At 38.9% G+C, this 24248-nt stretch overlaps 1 protein-coding gene and 1 non-coding gene across 7 annotated transcripts in view; both read right to left on the bottom strand.

Moving 5' to 3' along the window:
* Positions 1–22751, bottom strand: part of Matr3 (matrin 3) — a 33832-nt gene extending 11081 nt beyond the window's left edge. For 3 of the 6 annotated variants that reach the window (XM_051163783.1, XM_051163787.1, XM_051163786.1), the window contains exons 1-6: positions 18778–18919; positions 7383–8470; positions 2361–2422; positions 1535–1576; positions 1122–1234; positions 831–883 (exon numbers count right to left, since the gene is read on the bottom strand). In XM_051163783.1, the coding sequence (XP_051019740.1) occupies positions 831–883; positions 1122–1234; positions 1535–1576; positions 2361–2422; positions 7383–8294 (1182 nt within the window). In that variant the 5' untranslated portion in view covers positions 8295–8470; positions 18778–18919. Of the gene's footprint in view, positions 1–830; positions 884–1121; positions 1235–1534; positions 1577–2360; positions 2423–7382; positions 8471–18777; positions 18920–22680 lie in introns of those variants that run through there. The other 3 variants (XM_051163785.1, XM_051163784.1, XM_051163788.1) reach the window with 3 other exon arrangements.
* Positions 22752–23059: 308 nt separating this feature from the next.
* On the bottom strand, positions 23060–23253 carry LOC127204874 (small nucleolar RNA SNORA74). Its single transcript, XR_007832559.1, has one exon. It is a non-coding gene; the product is annotated as a small nucleolar RNA SNORA74 (small nucleolar RNA).
* Between the last annotated feature and the right edge of the window lie 995 nt (positions 23254–24248).

The following is a 24248-nucleotide window of genomic DNA, read 5'->3' as shown; positions in this document are numbered from 1 at the left end:
AATTCAGAGAGCCTCCTGCCTCTGCCTCCTGATGGGATTAAAGGCAAGTCACACCACTGTCTGGCCCTTATTATACTCTTAAAATTTTCATGTGCATAGCATAGCTGTAGGCATTTACACGGTATGGTGTTAAGTGTGGAGGACAGAGAACAGTTTGTAGGCGTTGGCTCTTTCCTTACACTATGTGGGTCCTAGAAAATCAAATTTAGCTGTTGATAGTATTAAATTATCTTTTCAACCCAAATTCTGTTAATGAAAACTATATATAAAACTTGATACTAAAGTTCAAAGATTCTAAACCAAGGTAAAGTTTTCACCAGTCATTTAAAAGTATAACGGCTTGGGGGGGGGGTTATATATATATAATTTTATTCCAAGACAGAGTTTTTCTGTATATTTCCCGGCTGTCTGGCAGTTTTCTTGTTTTTAAAGATGGGTTCTCATTATATAGCCCTTGGGTGGCCTCAATCTGAAAGAGATCTGCCTGCATTTGCCTCCTGAATGCTGGGATTAAGTGCATGCCCTCACACCCAGCAAACCTAATAGTTTTCAAATTAAAAGATCTACCCAGTTATAAGGACTGTGATTAAGACTGAATTAATAAGCAGTCAGACCTGGTGGTATATGCCTTTCATCCTAATACTTGGAGGCAGAAGTAGGCACATCTCTGAATTTGTGGCTAGCTTGGTCTACAACAGCCAGCACTACACAGAGACACCCTGCCTCAAAAATTTCCCAGCTTCCCCCCAAAAGATTCAATTATAAGCATTTAAATGGAATCATATTCTCTTAACAGCAATTATGATAAAAGCAATAGCTATTTTACGGACCACTCTGCCTTTTTGCATGTGTCTTGGTCCCTGTAGGTTCCCATTACCAGCACCTGTACAGAGGGGGGGGAAAAGATTTACAATAAATATATTTCCTTTATAAAGCAAGGTAGCTTAAATTTTAAAAATGGACTTATTTCAAATGCAAATGGAAAGATTTATAAATAACTGTCTTTCACGCTATGTTACTTTAAAAGAACTTTTCAGTGAACATCTTTACACCACCACTCACACTAAAAGCAGTTATAGTAAAAGTTTCTAGAAAAGGAAGTGTGAATTTCATATAATCACCCAGATTTCCTCTTGGTCCAACTGCTGGCCCTCCAAGATGAAAAGAAGGAGGGGGAGGTCCCAGAATTCCTGGTGCTGGATTTGTAGACTGCTGCAGCATGAATGGATCACCCCTAGTAATAAGAATAAAGTAAAGCACTATAAAGAGATTCATCAGAAATGAAGCACCTCTTAAGTAACTATGACTATTTTAAACTTTAGGAATATCTGTATATAAAGTAAGTAATGGAAAATGGTAAAAGCAATAACTGTATTAGCAATGAATGAAGAAAAATTACTGCATTAATTAGTTTCTGAAAATTCCTTACACTGGTGAAGAAACATAGAAATATTTTTATGAAACATAAGACAGTTAAACTTGGATTCCTTACATTGATCTCCTTTATAACAACAGCCTAAAAATTTTAACTTACATTGTGTGTCCAGTATCATTGTCAGGATTCCATTCTGGGTAGCTTTAAAAAGATCAGAAAATTAATTTTAAAATAAAATGGTAATTCCCACAAAGTAGCCTCTTTAAGCCTCTAAAACAGAGATGATTAGTAAAGTTAAGTTGAGACTCTACATGGCAAAAACATAACAGTATTTCAAAAGAATATCCAGATACCAAGTAATGTGGAATAAACCCACAGTACTTATAAATGATGCAAGCAGAAATGTTCCTTTATTTCTTAAATTGTAAGCAAGGAAAGGGCTGCACAAGGAATTAGAAAGTAGGTTATAGAAAGAAAAAGAAAACCAGTTTCCTTCCCCAGTATTAGGTATAGGAGCAGAGTTAAGCTGTGGCACCAGAAAGAAAGGACAGCCTCAAAAGAGTTAGGTATGAATGGAGAGTATGTGCTACAGTAGGCAGATTCTTTGAATTCCATTTCAATGTAGAAATCTAACTCAGAACTAAAGCCATGTATATCAAAAGCTTTCCACAGGGAACTTCAACTTTGTTTTTAGGAATTTTCAACTATTCCTCCATATATTCTGTTCCATAGCATGTATTAACTATTATTAAAGTACTATCTTTTCATTAACTCTAGTGGAATTCTTGATTACCAGGCCAATGTGTACGTATCCTAGAAATTAAAAAGCAAGTAACCAAACATCTATTATTCATTAAAATATAGTTTTCTGTAAATTATGTGATAGTAACACCGTATGTATAAGTAAATGATGGAATTCCCCAAACCAATAACGGCTGTTTCTGATTCACGATAAGGATGCTTTATACGTATTTCAAATTCCTACATTTCAAGAAGAAGCTGGCACCGACGACTGTGACTTGCTCCATTGATATGTTGACTCCACTCCTGTAGCAAAGTAAATTAGTAGAATTAACAAAAATTAAAAGCTAAAATATTTTTATATGAACCATTAAATTAATGTGAATGTAGTATCAGCTTGCACAAATACTTCCTCATTCATTAAATCACAGTGGTTTATGTTAAAACCATTCCTGAGTCCTTAAAAGCTTGATCCTGCCCTCAAATACTCTATGCACATTCTTGGAAAAACTGGTCAACATAGTTGGTCAACATAATTGAGACCTTACAATGGAAAGATGTAGATAGGAAAGATCAAGAACAATAAAACATGTGGTCAGCTGAACACAGTAACTGCTGTGGATCAAACTCAAGTATCCACTGTTATTGGAACTGTTATTGTGTAATATTCTGTATGTTCAAATAGGCACATACCTAGCCTTTTAGGAAATGTGTGTGAATAATTAAAGTAGTATCTTTAATTTCACCTAGCCTTTTAGGTAAATTCCAAGCACACTATACTTTCTACTATAACAAAAACAAAACAAAAACCCAAACAAACAAAAAACTAACCAAACAAAAAAACTCAACCCCCACAAAAGAACAACAAAAAACCCCATCGTCATCATCATCAACAACAACAACAACAACCACAAAGCACTGTTGAAAAAGGCCAACATGATTTAATGGAAATGGCTTATCTAAGAAAATTTCCCCATTTATCAAAAACTTAAGTTCCCATCTTTCCCTAAAATGGAATCAATTTTAAGGAGTGCTTTTTCTCAAATTTTAAGGAGGGAAACAGTATATTCTATCAATATTATCTCCTTTGTGGGTCATTTTAAAATATAAGGTATTAACTAAGCTTATTTGATCCAAATTAATTTTCCTTTCTCTAGGAAGAAAAAAAAAAAAAAGCCAGTTAACTTTTTATCTAATATTAAGAGTTAAGAAAGGTGGGTTTGGCTGCCAAAATGCTTTGATTTATTTCCTAAATTACAATATAACTAGACATGACTCCTACATCTAAATTATTTAAATGTCTATAATAAAAGTCTCCTAAGGTGGTGAAAAATAACTGAATTAACAAAAGGTAAACAAACTATTTGAACACTACCAAGCATATGAAGTTATCTACACTGCACTGTTTTAAAAATCCACATTGTTTTTTTTTTATTAGTTTTCATTTTTTACAAATCCCCACAAATCTAGGCAATTTCTAAAATATCTACTGTTCTCGAAAGTTCTAAATAAATCTAAGTATGGTCAGGCAATGTATTTTCTCAACCGGGGCATTAGAGAGCTTAAGCTAAAGAAAAATATCAAGTCATACAACTTGCCTTTTATGAAGACTCAAAATGGCATTTTATAAATTGGATCCTAATTCCTAAAGTTTTACTTATATTACACAGCAGTCTACATGTATTTTATGCTCTAAGAAAGTTAACTAGGTCCCGGTGAAAGAAGTGAAATGGAATATCGCCAAACAAAATAGTAATTAGAATGTGAGGTGCTATCAACGTCTATTCTTAGTATCTCTGAAAATTAGATTGTCTTTCAAAAGCAATAGCTAACAGGAACCTAAGCAATTTCTATAGCTATTACATAATCAGACAGTTGAGCAAGACACGATAGACCATTATTGGAAGCCATTTTAAAAATGGCTATAAGCAAGAAGCACCATAGATCAAGTCACAAAATTCAGAAAGGGGACTAAATGAAACCATCAATCTTAAGAATTTCAGAACAATTTTGGACACATTACAAGTATCTATGCTAAGAAGTACTGTTTTAGGGAAATAATAAATGTTATCCTACGAAGTATGCTTCTGAATTTATGGGAAATGAAAAAAGCAGAGAGCTGAAAATAAATATATCCAACCCCTCAAGTTCTCTAAGTTTCAAGTTTATGGTAAAAACATGGCTGGTCTTTCAAGAACTAGAAAGAAGGCCAAGATCAGAAAATTAGCTGTGTATCTCCCAACTCATCCATTAATCAGTTAATGTCTAATTTTAAATGAAAACTAAGAATCCAATGGTTAAAAACAACAAAACAAAAACAAAACAAAAAAACCACACACACACTCACCCTTACACACACACACTCTCTCTCTCCTTTCTCCAAAATTTTTTCTCCCTCGATTCCATTCTGGCAATAATGCCTACATGAGGCAAAGAGTAGGGATTTACTTTTTGGATTCATAAGGTTAATGAAAAAACTACACTCATACTGATATCTTTCAGATATCTTTTGTTTTCTGAGGCAGGGTCATAGATGATGGCCTTTTAAGTACTAAGATGAAAGATGTGTGGCACCAAGCTCTTTGAGATGTATCTAAATAATCATTCTGAAAGCATTTCTAAAGTGGTAGAATAGATTGTATTTTAAAGACCTAGGTAATACTAAAAGAAAAACAAAACAAAACAAAAAACAAACCCAAGTGATAAGACAAAAAAGCTGCATTGGGCAATTTCCTTTAAGTGAAAGGAACCTGAAAGAAGTCTGAGATTCCATAGATATGCTACTTGATGTTCTAAAATGACCTTGAAAGAACTCAAAGGAAGACTATTACTTAAAAATCACCCAAAAATATAAAATGAAGGCACTCCATCATGACAAGTTACATCATGCTTTTCACTTGAATTTTGTATAATGTAGGCAATTTAACCTTACCAATAAGTGAAAACAACAGATTTTCCAAGTTATGCAGTGATACCAGAGAGCAGGATACTTAAGTTTTTTCATTATCTATGTCCACCACATAATTTCTTTAAAAAAGGTTATGTCTGTATGAGTTAACAGCTTACTGCTGAAGTAAATAATTGCTTTTTCAATGAAGCAGAAACACAGAAAACATCAGCTAAGTTGAGGCAACTATAAAACACTGAGAAAATCCATGTGCTTAAACTTGTTCCAAATTGGTCTAATCTATAAACACAAATTTTATAAACCCAATGGTTAAGCAGAAGCCCTCTAAAATAATTGTTAAATATACCTAATATTTTGAAAAATATTCAAGCTAACTAGAACCCAAACTTTTTTATAGGCTAAAAACACTCTTCAATCCAAAGTGTCAACAAGTATATCAAACTGTTCTTTTTTTAATTTATATTCATTTAAATTTTAGCCTTCTTTGGGAACTAGGAAGTAGTAAAATTGGGAGAAAAAAATAATCTTATACAAATAGAAATTTTTATCTGACAAATATGGTTCCTTTTTGTGTTCCTTTCTTCCAACAGCAAAAATTCACAGTTCTTTAAGATGATCTTCATTTGATCACTGTAACTATTTTCCTTGGAATTTAGAGATACTTCTTGAGAATATCAGTCATGTAATTCCTGCTATATTTCTTGGGAAAGAGGCTAAGAAGTAACAAAGAAGTCAAAGTTATTTAATGGACCTTTTTTTCATCAATTTATTTTGCACTAGACTAAAAGTTTTTAGTATAGAATAAAAGCTAAAATAAATTCTATGGCATAATTAGTGCATCTAAAAATCTGGCAAAAATAAAAATGTCTAACAAGTAAGATTTTGACTCTTAGGGCTTCCATTTCTTTGTTGAGACAGGGTCTCGACTATGTAGCCCTGGCTGGCCTTGAGATCCACCTGTCTCTGCCTCCCCAGTGATGGGATTAAAGACATGAGCAACCAAGCCCAGTAGTTCTATTTCTTAAATGAAAAATCTACAAATCTAAATTTGACATTTATGTTATCTGATATGGAGTAAAAGATTAAAATGCTGAGATTAAATAATAGAAAAGGGAACAATAAAACACAAAAAATTTTAACTGGATTTAGTGGATTAAAAAAAGATACTAAAAAATGAAGTTAAAAGAAAGTGATATGAAAAGAAAATGTCCCAGATGTTGCTGTAAAGAAAAACCCTGAAACAGTAACCATAAAACCAATCTTATAGTAGCACTTATTCCAGTTAGGTAGGTTACTACAAAGCACATCGGGAAAAATGGATGGTCATAGATTACAGATCAAGCTAGTGGGGTGCTGCATCATTGACTTTAAGTCAACTGCAATATATATTGAAAAATAGAATTTTAAAAAACCCTCCTGAGAATGAGTTGAAAGAGAAGGACAATATATTTAAAGGGGCATTTTGAAAAGGTTTCCATTTTGCCAGATGTGATAATTAAAGGAGAATTAGGTTTGAGTCTTCCCCCCACAAATGACTATACCAGAAGTACAGTAAGCCTAAGTGAGAAAAAGATCTTTTTAAAAAACAAACAAACAAACAAACAAAAACCAAGGAACACAGAGCAGGATAATGTAGTCAATGATTTATCAGAGTCTCTAAAGGGACAGATGCAATAAATATGGGATAATAAAAAGTGAGCTTTGAAGTATGTTTAAGGAAGCTGTGGAAACGGAGAAAAAAATGATGAAAAATTTCAGTCATAGCACGAGAGCTTGTTAAAGGGAAATTAAAAAAGGAAGAATGAACTAATCTAAAATATGAAACATACTGAAACACACACCAGGGCTCTACATTAACTCTTTCCCTGTAGCCACAGATAAGGAAAAAAGAGAATTGTACAAGAATATATCTTTGACTAAATATAAATCAGCAATCAAGATGGATGGCAAGCTGAAATCTAGCATCCTAAATGGAAAGCACATTGACTTCAGTGGAAAAAAAAAATGCTTATAACTATTCAACACAGCAGACCAGGCTGAGGAAAGCCTGCTTAAATATTAAGAAGAACTTACTGATGCCAAAAAAACAAAAACAAAAAACAAACCCCAACAAGATAATCCCAGTAGATGACAGCTTTGTGGCCAGAAGCATTCTAGGTAGATTGTATTATTAATGTAAAGCCCTGGTTTATATTGCTCAAAAACAATTACCTTCCAAATAAAGTGTTCTCAAAAGCATAAACAATTCTTGATCAACTCAAGTCATCAGACTACAGAATTAGAGTAAAAGATATAGGTAAATACAGAATAGGTACTACAATGTAAAAGAAATTAGAAGCATCTGTTGCTTTAACTCACCTTATTAGAATGAACTGGCAAATCACATATAGAGCACAGATGGGGATAACCCTTCGGTAAGAGTCCATGGAAGTCTTCAATATTGCTACTTGGAGGAGCGCCCCTCTTTTTCTCAAAGAGAGATCTCTCTTGTAAGGGGCCAGGACCACGTCCCATTCTCTCATACTCACTGTCAAATTTATGATAGTTATGCGAGGTCTCACCAAAAAAAGAATCATCCCTACACCTTTCTCCATCTCTTAATCTGTCATCTTCATAATCCATTCTGTCATAATAACCAGACTCTTGAGAACGACTTCCATGGTCATAATCAAGTACTGGGTTGAGACTAGGACCACGATCATCAAAACTATCTCTTCTAAAGTGCCTTTTTTCTTCCCAATCATCCCTAGGTACTCTGTATGGTGGCTCCCGTGTAGCAGATCTGCCATCTCTACCATAACTCAATGTAGGGCCTTCTTCAGTTCTCCTCCTTTTAAGCTGTAGAAGGATTTGGGGCAAGTTCTCAGGAGTAATCTTGTCCTCTGGATAACGACTCAGTTCATCTAAGTCTCTAGCAGACAGACCAAAGCTGGCCAAAATATTACTGGCCTGGTCTGCATCTCCACGGTGTTGAGAAGACAAAGGGAGTGGACCTCTACTTCCAATGTTAAATATAGACTGCAAATTATGGGAAGAAGTACTAGCAGAAGACAGTGCACTATGAGCTCCTTGTTGATTCAATGAAGAACTCATTCCAAGATTCATTAAACTAGCAAGGCGTGCAGTACCCTGGTTCATCCTTCCAAGAGATGCTGGCATACTTAAAGACTGGGTAGCAGCAGCAAGAAGGCCTATTCCTGCTGCAGACAGGTCACGCCCATGACCCTGTGAGTCCCTACCGAGAGATGACTGCTGGAATGACTTGGACATTGTAGAACTATCTCTTTTCTATTTTATAGATTAAAAAAAAAAAGTTTTAAAAGATGGCCAAAAAGAAAGCTCAAACTAGAAAGCTAGGTTAACTTTGCTTCAAAAATTGTAACGCCAAGAAAAAGGATCAATAAGGACTGTAGAATCTTCTTCAAGCTGAGAACCAGCAGACAACTCTGTAGAAAAATAAGCAGTTTTAGTCATAAATCCCTTTTAAGTAGATGCCGTTTTTTAAGAAAAAAAAACTTACGCATCATGTTGATTTTTAAAAAACCACTTAAGATCTCAAACTTACAAGGAATTCATTACATATCTTAAACAGATTCCAGATGTATGCAGAGCCTGCATATAGATATTTAAAAAGTAGCTTTTCATGCTGAAATTTAACAAAGGGAATTTCATATTGGGCTTAAAAACATTTAAATCCAAGGGCTAGATGTTTGGGTGCATCAAAATTTCAGTGAAAACATAGATGGCTTTCTTCTTTTAGAAGAATAAAAATATACTCTATAGTATAATGCTTAAGTCCCAGAAGACTAAAAAATAAAAATAAAAAATAAAAATTAAAAAAAAAAAAAAATCAAGGTCAGCAAGTCAAAGATGAACCAGTTGTATTCTGCTTTAGAAAATGAGACCTATTATCACTCTCAGAAAGAACCAAGTAAAATCACAAGTAAATGAAGCTTAGGGTGTCAAGCATCTGATGTAAGATCTAAGATCAAGTAACAGTTGAGACCTTCATGCAGCAAAATTAACTCGAGGTGAAGACAGATGTGAATAAGAAAAATAAGCCATTTCCTACAATTTTAAGGATTTCTGCCCAAATTTAAGCTACACAACTAACTGCCTTCTTACTGACCATCCTGTACCAGGCAGTGATTATTTGATACCTAATCTTATAAAGTAAGGAGAACAATTTTGGTCAGTATAGAAACAGACCTACCAAGAAAAATCCAGGTTCAGGAAATACAGGTTGATTTAAAGAAGGGAAAACATCCCCAAGTTAGCATCTACTATTTTTTCATTTAATTTTCAGGGCTATCACATTTCTAAGAGTTCAAAGCATATAAATGAAATCTAAGATCCTGTTAACAGATTTCTGCAAACTCTTCACAAGAATAGCCCAATAACTTGAAAACTTTTAATTCTGATTATGATCCTTCAAGATGTGTTTCTGGATGAAACTTATCAAGTCATTAGCACTGTATCTCAAAACTGTTATAAGAATATGTAAAGTTTAACATGTGATTCCCATAAAGCATTACCGGTAGTTAAAAGACATAACACAACCAATGTTTTCTGTAAGGCAATTTTTAAATCACAATCAAATACAAGATAAATCTGATCAGTTTGCCACAGACTTCTACTATGATGCAGTGTTTCTTCGGCTTTGTTTGATTAGCCATACACCTAAGGATTGGTAGTTAAGTAAATTTTATTACACTAAACCCCAGGAAATATCCAATAGTTAAAAGTCAATTATAGGATCAATTTCATCAATGATAGATTAAAGCAAGGATATACTGGACAAACACAGTGGCAGAGAAGAATTAAAAAAAAAAAAGTTACAGGCAAGAAAGATTTGGACTAGATTAAAAAAAAAAGATGTAATAAAGTAAGACACAAATGCTATCAGTGGTAGCTGGAATTACAGATGTTTTTGTACACCAAGAAAGATGAATTTGGGAAAAGACACCAAGGAAACTAGTTCTAGACAAGATCCACTTATATAATCTACTTAAGCTTTAAGGTAAGATTATTGAAGAGAACAGTTAATGAACAGAGGATGAAAGTTTTTTTGTTGCTTTTTAAAATAGTATCTTTAAAATGCCACACACGACAGCAGCAGGCTAAAATACTATACACTGGCATTAATGTCTACATTGTACATAAACAATTTTTTAAAAATGAGTAATTTCAAAATAACTTTTAAGATATTAGGGTTAATATTTATCATAGCTTTGACTTTTATGTTACAGCCAAAGCCTTTTATTATTCAAAAGCCTGTCTTTTGGGGAAAAAAACCAATACTCCTACAATACTAGTATTTTGTTGTGCACAAAAAATTAAAATGACCATATTTTAAGGAAATAATCATTAAGTTACAGAGCATCAATTACATTCTCGTACTTAACATGAAAACAGTGGATCCGGAAAACCAAGTTAAGGTAAAAGATAACTTAAAAAGACAAAACAGAAAATGGATGTTAGAAAAACTCAGAAAAGGGAGGACAAACAATGTAAATCTTATGACACAGTGTAATTCCACAAGAATCACTTTACTACTTTTTTTTCTCCCGAGATAGGGTTTTTCTATGTAGCCTTGGCTGTCCTCGAACTCACAGAGATCCACTTGCTTCTGCCTCCCAATACTACTTATAAAGTACTTAATTTCAAAATGCAGCTACTCACACAACACTTAAGCACATTACTGAAAAATGAACTTAAGCTGGATTTTTAACTAATACAAACCAAATAAATTTCATACCCCACACTCACACCCTGGGTCAGTAATTCTCATAAATATAAACTCAGCACTTGGGAAGCTGAGTTTGAGGCTACATAGCCACACACAAATTCTACATCTTGGAATCCAGCTTCAGAAAAACTTAAAAGTTTGTTATGGAACAAAGAGGAGAAATCAAGAGCACTCAAAAAATATGGAAATGGAGCCACCAGCATTTTTTAGGCAATGACCCAAAGATATACAAGTGATTATTAAGGGCTCACTCCCAAGGAACCTGCTGGTCATTAGTAAAGTTAGCACAATACTGCAATGCCTATTTAGCAATGATTTATTAAAAATTTGAGGGCTGGGGATCATTTAGATGGCTGAGTGGTTAAGGGCCTGGAAAGACCAATGGCACAAGTTTGATCTCTTGAACAGACAGAAAGGTTTGAGAACAACCATACGGAGTTGTCTTCTTGTTGTGGTATGTGTCCTGTCCCCAGTAATAAGCAAAACAATATTTATTTTTTTTAAATTAGGAGGTTGAAAGCTTGAGATGTTCATTGCTCAGTGAGTAGAGTACTTAAAGCCCCAGGCTCCACTCCCAGCACATGTATAGTGGCACATGACTGTCATCCTGGTGTACTATCCACTGTCCCAGCTTGGCTACAAACTCAAGATGCTCCTGCTTCCACTGCACTGGCAGAGCGATCATAAGTTCAAGGTCCTTTTCAGCTACAAAGAGAGTTTGAGACTGCCTGGAATCTTCTCAGAGAAATAACCTATGTAGTGGAAAGTTTTGGTGTCTTTAAAAACCTCAGTTATAGTGTCATTTTAATCCCAGGCGTGGGACTGGGATTCAGATTGTCCACAGCAGCAAACTGTTTGCACTGAGCAGGCTATTTGCCAGCTGCAGATAAGTTTAATTCTGAGGACTCTGGAGAGGGGATAAATATCAGAGTGGTGGGTGAGTGGGTAGGGCACCAAAGGCTGCGGCTCCTGGTTGTTGTTACTGCAGTGTAAGATGTTGGAGATATCCTGAAATGAAGATTGGACTTGCCCCACGGAACACAATGACCCTAACCAGCAAGAAGTAGCTAAGGAAAACTATGACCCCTCCCCCCCAACCTTCTTTCTCTCCTACCTGGTGTTGGGGTGCTGGAAGGGACTGGGGTGGAGAATTGAGAAAGAGGTATAAGGAATCCCAAAAAAATAGATTTAAAGATACATGCTACAAACCTAAGACTATATTGTCAATATATAATTACCCATAAATTCTAAATGTCCATCCATGAATGCACAATCTTCCACACACACAAAGGAAACTCAAAACACAAAGGAAAACAAACAAAAACTTACCAACATGACCTATAATTTCATTTTAGGTAGGATAGAAGGGGAATAGTTAGTAAACTTGTTTGCATAGCATGTGTGAGGTCTTGAGTTTAACTGCTAGCAACATCCACACAAAAATAAGTTGAACAATTGCTACTTACTACAATATGAAAATCAATTTAAATTTTATTTTTTACTTGGAAAACAGAGGCAGGAGCATCTTAGTCAACATAGTAAGTGTAGGGCTAAACAGTGAGACCATATCTCAAAACAAACAGCAACCAAGCCAGGCATGGCAACACACGCCTTTAATGCCAGCACTAGGGAGGCAGAGGCAGGTGGAGCGCTGTGAGTTTGAGGCCAGCCTGGTCTATAAAGAGAGTCTAGGACAGTCAAGGCTATACAGAGAAACCCTGTCTCAAAAAAAAACAAAAACAAAACAAACAAAAAACCAAAAACATCAACAACAAAAAACCCCAACAATACAACTTCCCTGAGTATCAAATATTCTCTATTGGATTTTTCCCCCAAATTAAATGAATACTAGGTAGGTTGACAGCTCAGTCAGCTTGCCTTGTAAACACAACAACTGAGTTCAATCCTCGGAAATAAAGTTTAAAAAGGCTAGGGCATAAGAATAGGACTGAAACAGAGACTAGGCTTGCTTGGCCAACCAGTGTAGTGTAATTGGTGACTTCAGGCCAAATGAGATGGATGGTGTTCCTGAGGACACCTGATATTGTCCTATACATGTCCCCCTACACACACACACACACACAAAAAAAAAAAAAACCAAAAGACAACTAAAATATGCCATAAAAGAATAACAGTTAAAAGGTATCTCTTTAACTGCTGTATCTTGAGTTATGTTCTTTCTTTTCTTTTTATTTGATGTAGCCCTGGATGTCCTGGACTCTCTTTGTAGACCAGGCTGGCCTTGAACTCAGAGATCCTCCTGTCTCTGCTTTCCTGTGTGCAGAGATTATAGGTGTGTGCCACTTATAGGCGTGTGCCACCGCACCTGGCTTATGCTGGTAGCTTTTTATTAAAGCCTTCTTTAAGGTTTAATGAGTGACAGATTTTTTTTTTAAAGATTACTTTTGTCATTCTAAGGATTAATCCTAGGACCTTACACATTAAGTGTTCCACCCAATCTCCAAATGAAATACTTAATATTTTGTCTAAGTGGTGTTTTGCCTACATGTATGTCTATGTACCACATATGTGCCTGATGCTCACAGATGGCATCCCCTGAAACTGAAGTTACCAATGGTTGTGAGCTTCCATGTAGGTTCTGGGAATTGAACTTGGATCCTCTGAAAGAGAAGCCTGTGCTCTTTGACTACTAAGCCATATCTCTAGTCCGACCAAATGAAAAATTTGAAGAATAATTGTCAACCCTGTCCTTGAACATGAATCTCACACTGTTCTAAAAGTCTTCCTCTTGGGCTTGGAGTACAGCCCTGTAGTAGAGTACCTGCTTATCATGTATGAGGCCCTGGGTTTGAACCTCAGCAGCATGGAAGAAAAATTTCAAAGTCCTAATCTCAGGTATAAATCTGGTGGCTCACACATGTAATCCCAGCATTTGGGACACAGGGGCAGGCAGATCTCTGTGAGTTCAAGGCACGAGTGGTCTACAAAGTGAGTCCAGGACAGCCAAGGCTACAGAGAAACCCTGTCTCAAAAAAACAAAAATAAAAAAATAAAGGCACAACCTTTATAAATGTATCACCTTGAGATTCATAATGAACTATTCATGCATCTGCCAGTAATGACATCTTTGTTGTCATTCTTAGTTGTTTAACATGAATAAAGTCAGTACTCATAAAGTGTTTGAACTTGATAAAACTTTTAGGTGTAAGTGAGATGACACAAATATATATGAGTGTTTTTTATCAGCAGCGGATGCAAATACACTGCATTCATGACTGGTGCCTGCAAAAGCCAAAAAGTGTTATAGATACCCTGAATCTGGAGTTACAGATTGTTATAAGCTACTATGTAAGTGCTGGGAGCCAAATACAGTTCTTCTGCAAATTCAAGTGCTCTTAACTGCTCTGGTCCATCTCTCCACCTCCTAGAATTGACTTTTGAGAGCTATGCATTGGCTTCTACAGGTGTACTGTAGCACACACATGCCTGCCCTCACAAAAGCATATACCCAAAAGTGAAAAATGTAAATAATTTCTTGCCCTTACTCAGAAGGAGAAAATAATACAAGAACTGAAGTTTTGTAGCTATTTATAGATTTGGGGGGGGGGGAGCGCATGAGATTAAAGGGTTAAATAATGTACGAAGATATTTTTTGCCTGCATGTTTCTAATTTTTAGGTCATGCCATAAACTACCACTTGTGGTTAAGTCACCTTCAAATTAATTGACTTCTCCAGTGATTTTGGTTTTTGTTGCTTAAAAAACAAAGAAACAAGAAGTTACCAGCATAGGACTAGAGTTTACTTAATGGGTAAAATGGTTTGCTGTGCAAACATGAGGACAAGCCAAATGCACAGCATGAACATCTGTAATCCCAGCACTTCTACAGGGAGATGGAATCAGCAATGAGATCCCAAAAGTTGGAAGGTCAGCAAGCTTGGAGTACAAAGCAGGGGGTGAGGATATGATTCTGCTTCAAGCTAGAGGTCCATACATTTAAGCCTACATTTGCTCCTGCACAAACACAAGTTGTTATGTAGAAAGATCCTGTTTCAAAAATAAAACAGGGGAAAAAAAAACAACAAACAACAACAACACTGTATTTTCTTTCTTTCTTCTTCTTCTTTTTTTTTTTTTTTTTTTTTGGTTTTTTCGAGACAGGGTCTCTCTGTGTAGCCTTGGCCATCCTGGACTCACTTTGAAGACCAGGCTGGCCTCGAACTCACAGCGATCCGCCTGCCTCTGCCTCCCGAGTGCTGGGATTAAAGGCTTGCGCCACTGCGCCCCAGCTTTCTTTCTTTCTTTTGGTTTTTCGAGACAAGGCTTCTCTGTGTAACACAGCTCTAGCTGTCCTGGAACTCTCTGTAGACCAGGCTGGCCTCAAACTCAGAGATCCTCCTGCTTCTGCCTCCCAAGTTCTGGGATTAAAGGCGTGTGCCACCACCCCCTGGCTTGTATTTTCTAGTATGTGCTCCTGATTGACACAATTACAGTAAGACACAGCTGACTATCTTAACACAATGGGTGTGTGTGTGTCATACTATGCACTGCATTCCAGATAGTCTTAAAGACTTAAAAAAAAAAATCTGTATAATAAAACTCCAACGTCCCAAACCTCCCACACCAATTTCAATTTGAAAAGTTGGACATAAAACCCCTTAAAGATTACACATCCAAAATTTTCTCCATTATAGTTTCTTTCTGTTCTATTTTTATTTATCTATAGCTTTCCACACAGAGTTTTTGTTTTGTTTTGTTTTTTAAATTAAGGATCCAGAACAGCTGAGTGTAATGTTACATACATAATCCCAGTGTTGGGTTGGCAGCAGAAACAGCAGTCAAATCTCTGAAATTAAGGCCAGCCTGATCTACACAATGAGACCCAGATTCAAAAATAAAAATAAAATAAAAAACCAAGAAATTTTAGAAGAGAATATACGCTGTGCAGATATACTAAGGACATCTAACAAACCATATCAACACATGTACTAGTTTGGTTTTTTTTGTTTGTTTGTTTTTGCCATTTCTGAATATTCCACTTTCCAGACTTTGTTAGAAGCCAGACTACTTTTATCTTAATTTGCTTAAAAAATGTACGAGACACTAAAAACCATGAGAATCTGATCTGAGAAGGGTTTGTACCATTTATACCCACACACTCATTTTTCCTTATTACAAAAGCAAATGCAGGCAGGTGTAGTGGCACATACCTGCTGCCTTAGCACTTGGGAGACAAAGGCAGGAAAATGGAGAGTTGGAGGCCAGCCTGAATTACAGTGCCAAGACCATGATCCAACACAAAAACCAAATAGTAAATGTAACTTCTTGTATAAATTTCAGAAAATCACCAGGCAGAAAATATAAATCAACCTTAGTATCAACCTTCAAAGACAACATTTTTTGGGCACTTTTTTTTTGTTTTTTGTTTTAACATCTCTTTAACAAATCAAAGCTGACATCAGCAATACAGACTTTCCTTTCCATGTAATAATGTATAGCATAGTTGCTTCCTACTATTTCCCTCTTCTTAAAATATTTTCCATTCCCCCCAAAGTGAAGTCTTCAGAGTCAATTTTTATTCACCTACCAACAAACTCAGTCTTTGTGCATAAATGAATACTAAATAAGAGTGAAACCACTCAACTCCATCAATTAAAGTATCATGCTAAAAACTGCCATTATTAATATTTATGAAATACAACTTATTGCTAAATTCCTGTAAGTGCAACGTTTCCATTTTAGTACTATTAAGGATCATACTGGTTCTATGTAATTAGCACTCGGGTCACTATAAAATTAAGACTTAATACTCAGGCTGGGCATGGTTGTGAACACCGCAACACTCAAGAGGCAGAGGCCAGTAGATCTCTGACTTCAAAGCCAGCCTGGTCCACATATGGGGTACCTGTCTCAGAAAAACAAAACAAAAATACCAAAAATACTTAATACTCTCTTCTACCACTGCATTTATGTGAACCATGATACTTCCACAATTATGCTAGATATTATCACTGCATTCCTGATTTAAATTTTTTACTTATCAGCTTATTGTACCATTAATCTAAAAGCATCAGGTAAAAAGTTAAAGTACTTTCAAATCAGTTTATGTTTAAAATGCTACATGAAAGCTGTATATATAATTCATGAAGTAAATGAAAGCTACTTCTATGTGTAGGAAGTATAAGCTAAGTCTTGTGAAGTGCCAAGAAACGTAAGTTAAAGAACCTCAAAGCAAAACACGTTGGATAAATGTTTTTAAAGGATTATATAACTAACCGGAATCTTCTCATAGTACTTTGGTGACACATCTTAGTTTGTAGAAAACGTTTTAGTGCAAAGGCAACTTTGTGATTGTGTGTGTGTGTGTGTGTGTGTGTGTGTGTGTACAGTAAAATACTTTCTTCCTCCCTTCCAGATTCCTAAAATACTAATGTTCAAAAGTTATGAAGATAACTGGGCGTGGTGGCACAGCCTGTAGGTAATTCCGCTCTAGGGAGGTTGAGACAGGAGGCCCAGCTTGTCAAAGATAGCCTTCAGCTGTCTCAATAAGAAATTTACATAACGCCTAAACTGTTAACTGTTAGGGCAATAATACTGTTTTGAGACCATCCTGATGTTGCCCAGATTGGCCCCTAAGTCGCCACTTTGGTCTTTTGGGTGACGCTATTACAGGTATGCGTCACTGTGCCCAACAATTAGGAGCTTTTCAACACCTATGGAAAACCGACTAAGATATAATTTTTGCCCGCATAATCAAGTCTAAATTTACCTGGGCGAAGCCCGTTGTACGAACTGACAAGTTAGCCCAATTAAATACGCAACACGCAGTATCAACGCAAAAAATCCCATGACTACTTCCTATGAAATCAGCGACACCAAATTTCAGAGCTCCAGAAAGACTAGAAATTTCAGAACCACAACTGTTCTAGAAACGTCTAGATGAATAATTGTAAGCTACCCAATATAGAAATATTCCACAAGAGTCATAGGAAACGCACCTAAGGGATAAATACCTACTGTAAAAGGAAAACACAAAAGCATGGCACAGCACTAGCAGTGAAAAGAAGGATTGAAGGACTACACCACGGTCCTTTGTCTGAAAACCGGAAGGTCCCACAACACTCGATCCTGTCCAGAGGAACCTTGACTATTTTGATAGCGAAAAGAAATGTAAGGCAACTAATTAAATAAACAAACATCCTACCTAGTAGCATGCAAAATGCTTTACCCAAGACGCAATTCAGAAATCAAGCGTTAACGTTTCATTTTCGGCCATTTTTACGCAACTGGGCGGGGGGGGGGGGAGGATGGGGAGGAATTGTTCCAAATCTCTGGCTAAAATCGCGCGCGGCCCAGGGACGCGGGAGTCTTGGGAATGGGGCAGGCAGCACGACGTGCTGGGTGAGAGATGGCGTGAAGGCTACTGACGCCAGAGAAAGAAGCGTTGGTGAAAACCCGCAAGCTTCTCACATCCTACGAAAGCCTCCATTTTGGGTTCATTTTTTTTTTTTTCCAGAGGAAAAAACGGCAAACGCACTATCCGGGACTCGCGCTCCCACGGACTTTTACTCAGCGTAACTATCCTCCTCAAATGGCAGGCCCCAATGGACGCCCGGTCGGTCCCTCAGGCTTCGAACGCTCCTCCCTCCTCCTCAGCGCCGCGGCCCGCGTGTAACGGGCTCGTCCCGCCCCCGCCCACTGCCGAGTCCAGGGCGCCGGGCGCTCGGCGCTCGCAGCGGACCTCCGGCCCCCGCGGCTGTCCTGCGGCGTGGCGGGCCGTTGGCCGGCGGCGTGCCTTCCACCAGAACCGCTCACCTCGGCCGCCCGAGGAGGCAGGCTGCGCCGCCACTGCACTCCTAACATGGCGGCCGCCGCTCAGGCGGCTCACATACGCAGCGCCCAAGGAGGCAGAGCGGGCGAGCGGGAGCCGACGAGAACGGCGCGCCGGCGTCCCACAGCCCCGGCCGGGGCGGCGGTGCCGCTGTTCGCGGACGCGGAGGGACCCCCGGCCACCCACCCGGATTCTTACCCTCCTCACGCCTACCTTAGGGGAAGGGAGAGGGAAAAGGAGATACCTCTCTCAGCGAGCGGGACGCGGAGGTTCCCACAATCCCCCGCAGCAACGGCGCTAGCTGGAGGTGGCGACAGAACAAGAACACACTCTCGCGATAGCGCTCGTTCCCACCCCCGCCCCAGTTCTAGTTCGGCACGCGCTTAGGCCCCTCCCCCGGCGAGGGTTGGGCACCGGACGCAGGCGGCCAGCGTTGTTCTCTCATGGCGAGGCTGTCTCCCTCCTCCCGTGAAGGCGGGAAAAGCAGCAGGAGCACTTCGCCAGAAAATGCTCCCCCATCTCAACACCTAAATAATAACCTATAGTTCTAGTCCTGTACCTTAAAAGCACGTAGGGGTTGATAGGGCAGCCCGACTTTTCACACCAACGTAAAATTCTTTTCTTTTTTTTAAAAATCTGTATGCTCTGGAGATAGCAGGACTCCGCAGAGGCCAAAACAGTGTTAAGACTCCCTGGAGCTGGACACTGTGAAGAGGAAGCTGGCAATAGACCCACCCTCTGGAGGGCTTGCCTCTGCAAAGCGCCCTGGGACCAGAGATGCTGGTCCCAGATTAAAGTCCACAGTTACAGCTGGGCGTGGTGATGCACGCCCTTAATCCCGGCAGAGGCAGGCGGATCTCTGTGGCTTCTGGAACAGTCTGGTCTACAGAGAATCCCTGTGTCAAGACAAGGGCTGTGGGCGGGGAAGTTCAGTTTTCGCGTTTTGAGAGAAAGCCCAGCAGTCTGCAGCTACCCTCCAAGAACTCAGAATATGGAAGACAGAGAATCTTCCTACATAGACTAATTATGGGGCGCTTTCTATGAGGTGGCAATGCTATTTACATATAACCAGTCCATCTTGACAGGTGAAAAAGCAAGGCTCAGAATCAGCACTTCACCTCAATTTTATTACTTCTTTCATCAGTGCCTCAGAAACACGGTCAACTGTTACAAATGCAATTTTTTTCCTCGTGGAGCTTACATGATATGCAGGCAATTAAAACAGAAATGTACATATATTTAGCTAGAATAATCTGAGGAACGAGAGAGCTAATGTCTGGTGTTAAGGTGTTAGACAAGTGAGTGAAGTTATCCCAGGTAGACGGAAGACCAGTGCTTTTGTAGGTAGAAATCACAAAACTGCAGAAAAGACGGAATGAAAGTGCAACACTTGGAAAGTAAGTTCATCACAATGGGTAAGACAAGATCAAGACTAAAAAAAAAAAAAAAGATTTAGCAACTTGGATATGATCAGAGATCAATGTACTGAAGGGAGACAAAACTCAGCGAGCAATGCGGAGCACCAGAGATCAGCTAAGGAAAGCTCACCTTACTAGATAGAGCAGGAGCCATAGCTATTAAATACAACTGGAATGGAAAATATCAGGGAAAGAGGCAGGAAAGAGGAAACCTACAATAGAGGCTAATAGAACTGAAAATTCAAGTTTTGTTGGAAGACAAGAATATTAATCCCAAGTCACAATACACGTTATCAAATGTTTGGACGATGGCAGTGGCATCTCATGCTTTTAAGTTAAGTCAAACACTTTTTTTTGAGTTTTGAGACAGGGTTTCTCTGTGTAGCCTTGACTGTCCTGGACTTGCTTTGTAGACCAGGCTGGCCTTGAACTCAGTGATCCGCCTGCCTCCCAAGTGCTGGGAGTAAAGGCGCGTGCCACCACTTTTAAGTGAGTAATTATTTATTGAAGATCTGCAGTGAAATGGATGACAAAGTTTTGCAAGATTTGTTTGCTTTCATTTGCAGGATAACTTTAAAGTTGCGTGGCACCTAATTGAGAAATGATTTAGCAAACTGATTCCTACACAGTAGTTAGGGCAAGGGTGTTGCAAGCCAAAAATCTTTATTATTAGTTCAGTGAAATTGTCTCACCACGGTTCCATTAACAGGAGCTGTTCACAATTCTCAAGAGTCATTTCCACTCTTTTCACGTCCTTAATTAGTTGCTCTTACCCTGCTCTTTTCCTTTGTGTAAATTCCTAGGCATTGGAGAGGCCTTTCTATGTCTCTTTGGGACTGTAAAATTTATCCCTCTGGGTTTTGCTAATTATAACTTGAGACCTGGGCCAGCATTTTAAGAAAATTGAATGTCACTTGTATAAACCAAGTGTCAAAGTATTAAATGACCATTATCAGTGACAGCACCAACTAGTTCTTACTTTTTTTTTGTTTGGTTGGTTTTGATTTTTCCAGACAGGGTTTCTATGTAGCCTTGGCTGTCCTGGACTTGCTTTATAGACCAGGCAGACCTCAAACTCAGACATCTGCTTGCCTCTGCATCTTCAAGGGCTAGCACCAGCACCGAAGCCGCCTACTTATATGCTGGGCATTGAACCCAGGTCCTCTGGAAGGGCATCCAGGACCCTTAACTGATGAGCAGTCTCTACAGCTCCTCCACAAAAAGAAAATTTAAGCTGTTTAAAATGCTTTAATAGTTCAACTTGAATTAATTTACCAGGGATAACTGGTAACTGGGCTAGTGACCAGTTAACTCCACTTATCAACTAGGAAATCCTATTAAATTACTAATTGGTTAACTTATGTAATTGAATTGCCCTAGGACACAAATACATAGTAATAGTCATAGTCTCATCCTTTCAAGAAACATCGCAGGAACCTCTGTATCCTAGCTGTGGCCAGGAAGGCAACCAACACAGTCCAAGAGAGTCAAGACCCTAGATCAAAAGCCTTGCAGACAGGACAGGGAGAGATGGCTTAAAGGGCAAAGCTGCCTGCACCAAGCCTTGAGTTGGATTCCCAGAAATCACGAGGTAGAAGAGAATGAGCTCCCACTAGTGTTGTGAGCAGCATATGCATCCATCCCTATGTACACTCCCAAAATCTATATACAAAATTCAAGTTCATGCAGGAGGGGGGCGTGGTGTAAATTCTAAGTAGCCAGAGTGCTTGCAAGGTACAGAGAGGGAGGTTACTGATACATAGTAAGTTTAAGGCCAGTGTTGGTTACACAAGACTGTCTCCAAAAAGTAGATGTGGCATAGGAGACAGGCTGCAGGATCTGCCTCACCTATACTTCCACAGATGGAGACAGTTTGAGTATAAGGCCAACCAACCAGGTATTGGGCCTGGACGGATGGGTCAGTGGTTAACCTTGCTGGTCCTCTCAGCACTAATATCAGCACATATATGTCCAACACTTGTTTTACTCTCCCCTTTAAGCTCATTACAAATGGAGAAGCCATGTAAAGCCCCTACAAACCCATAAGAAATAAGATTTTTTTTTCTCTTTTGGATAGTTTAGTCACCTTATTCCTCTAAGATAGGGAATACCAACAAAAGCTTGGCATGTGGTTCATGGCATCAGGGACGCTGATCCAGAAGGATCACCTGGTTTATTTTTTTAAATGTGAACCTGTGTCAAGTGTGAAGGTGCATTTTAGTTCTGGGATTAATGCTGCTCAATCCTCAAGGCCTGAACTTCAAAGGTCAGAAGCGTTCGTTACTAATCCCATTCTGCCACTTCTTTGTCAATGTCCCCTGAGAAACTTTAAAGCTTTCAATGAAATTCCAATCTCAGTGTTCATCAGTATGCTTTATTGGAATATAACCATGTTCATTTGCTAATACATTGTCTGCTTTTCATTCAACATAGTTATAGAAACAAAGACAATATTAACAATATTTACTATCTACACCATTACAGGAACTTCATAGACCTTTGCTTTTAAAAAGAAAAGGTCCTAGCTGGGCATGGTGATGCAGGCCTTTAATTCCAGCCATTGGGAGGTGGAGGCAGAGGCCAGCCTGGTCCCCAAAGAACCCTATCTTGAAAACCCAAAACAAATGTAAACTTTCTGGAATGCTCCACGCTATCCTGAGATGGCTATTATCTAAGTAGATATCTGAAAAGCACTTACTTTTGAATTAGCAAGTCGCCAGCCACATGTAGTGCATCTAATAATTATAGTTGGAGATATAGCTCTACAGCCATGGTGTGGCTGGACTCTACAAGCATTCTCTGGAATTTTATCACAGCTCTTGTAATTCTCGGAAGTGTTTTAGCTTCCTGTCCCTGTCTGAACTGAAGCACCTCCTACAGGGACCACACACATTACTCAAAGCGCGGTGTTGCCAGAAACCTGAAGTCCTGATGGAGGCAGTTTTCTCATTCCGATCTAGAATTGAAGGAGGGAAGCGGGACATGCTGTCAGTAAGGTGCAGAGCCTAGCGCACAGGACAAGCGTCCTCCATGTACACTACATCCCAGTTCCATGCCTTTTTTCTTTTAACGTAGAAACTGTTTGCACCTAGACCAGGACCAACTCCACAAGGAGTCATTCCACTCTCAGGGATGCAACACTGCCTGAAGGTACTCGGTTCCCACACCAGAACAGTGCTTGGAGCCAGTCCTTTGTAAAGCAGCGTTTGCTCTGCCAACAGTGTAACACAGTCACAGGCACGTATAGCCTGGATAGCTGACAACTGTTGGGTTACCTCTGGAAGCCTCCCTTTCCCAGTTCACGTAACTGGGGCAGCAGACACTAGCAGACTGCACCATCAGCTGGATGCTGACTCTGGAACAGGCACAGAAGTAGTCTCTGCTTTCTGCTTTATCTTAGTCTGGCACATTCTACTTGTCTTCTGGGACTCACAACATCCCTATCAACCATCCCCTAGTCAGAATGGCAGACACTAATATCCTTTATTCCTTCAAACAAAAGTACCAGAATCTCAGTCACTGCCAAGAGTGAACTTGCTTTCCAATTGTTTGTTTCCTGATGTGTACCACGTAGTGAACAGGCCTGGCAGGAGGCTAGAAGACACTTACCCAGAACGACACTCACTCTTGTAGGTTATTACTTCCTTTAGGGGGATGAAGACCACACTACTTTCGAGTCACTCTGGAAAAAAAAAGCCAAGCAAGCTTTAGCAATTCACAGCATTGATGTAACTAGCAACATTCCACCATTTCTTTTTCCTGCTAAGCACCTCTGAAGCCCTCTGCTCATCATTAGTCTTAAGACCAGGTATGTACATTAGCACCTGAGCCCATCTGCCACACAAAGCATTCAAAGCTCAGCTGAGCCCCTTGAAGAGGTGAATTGACAGAACACTTGTGACCTGCTGCCCGCATCTCTCCTGAAAGATGGGTCTTGAGAAATCAAAGGTAGGGGATTGTTTTATTTTGGGTGCAGTGCAACAGCAGCTGGGGAGTCGATCTGAGTTTAGAAATAAGGTTCAGTTAGTGAAGTTATCCTGAGTTCAGCATCAGGGGAGAAGTTAGCCTCTGAGGGACAGGAAGTGAAGGGCCCTGGAATGGTGCATTAAACCAGGGCAACAGTAACTATAACAATGTACCTGTGGACATGAACCTGAGTACAGGTGGAGCGAGATGCGTGGCAGAGGGTGAGGGGTGGGCACTGTGGGGCAGGACCTTCCCTGTAATACTGCAATCTCATCTGGCATTTCTTAGAGAACCAGCACT

The sequence above is a fragment of the Acomys russatus genome, chromosome 20 (assembly GCF_903995435.1).
Source record: "Acomys russatus chromosome 20, mAcoRus1.1, whole genome shotgun sequence".
Lineage (NCBI taxonomy): Eukaryota > Metazoa > Chordata > Mammalia > Rodentia > Muridae > Acomys > Acomys russatus.
This window is presented reverse-complemented; position numbering and strand designations above follow the sequence as displayed.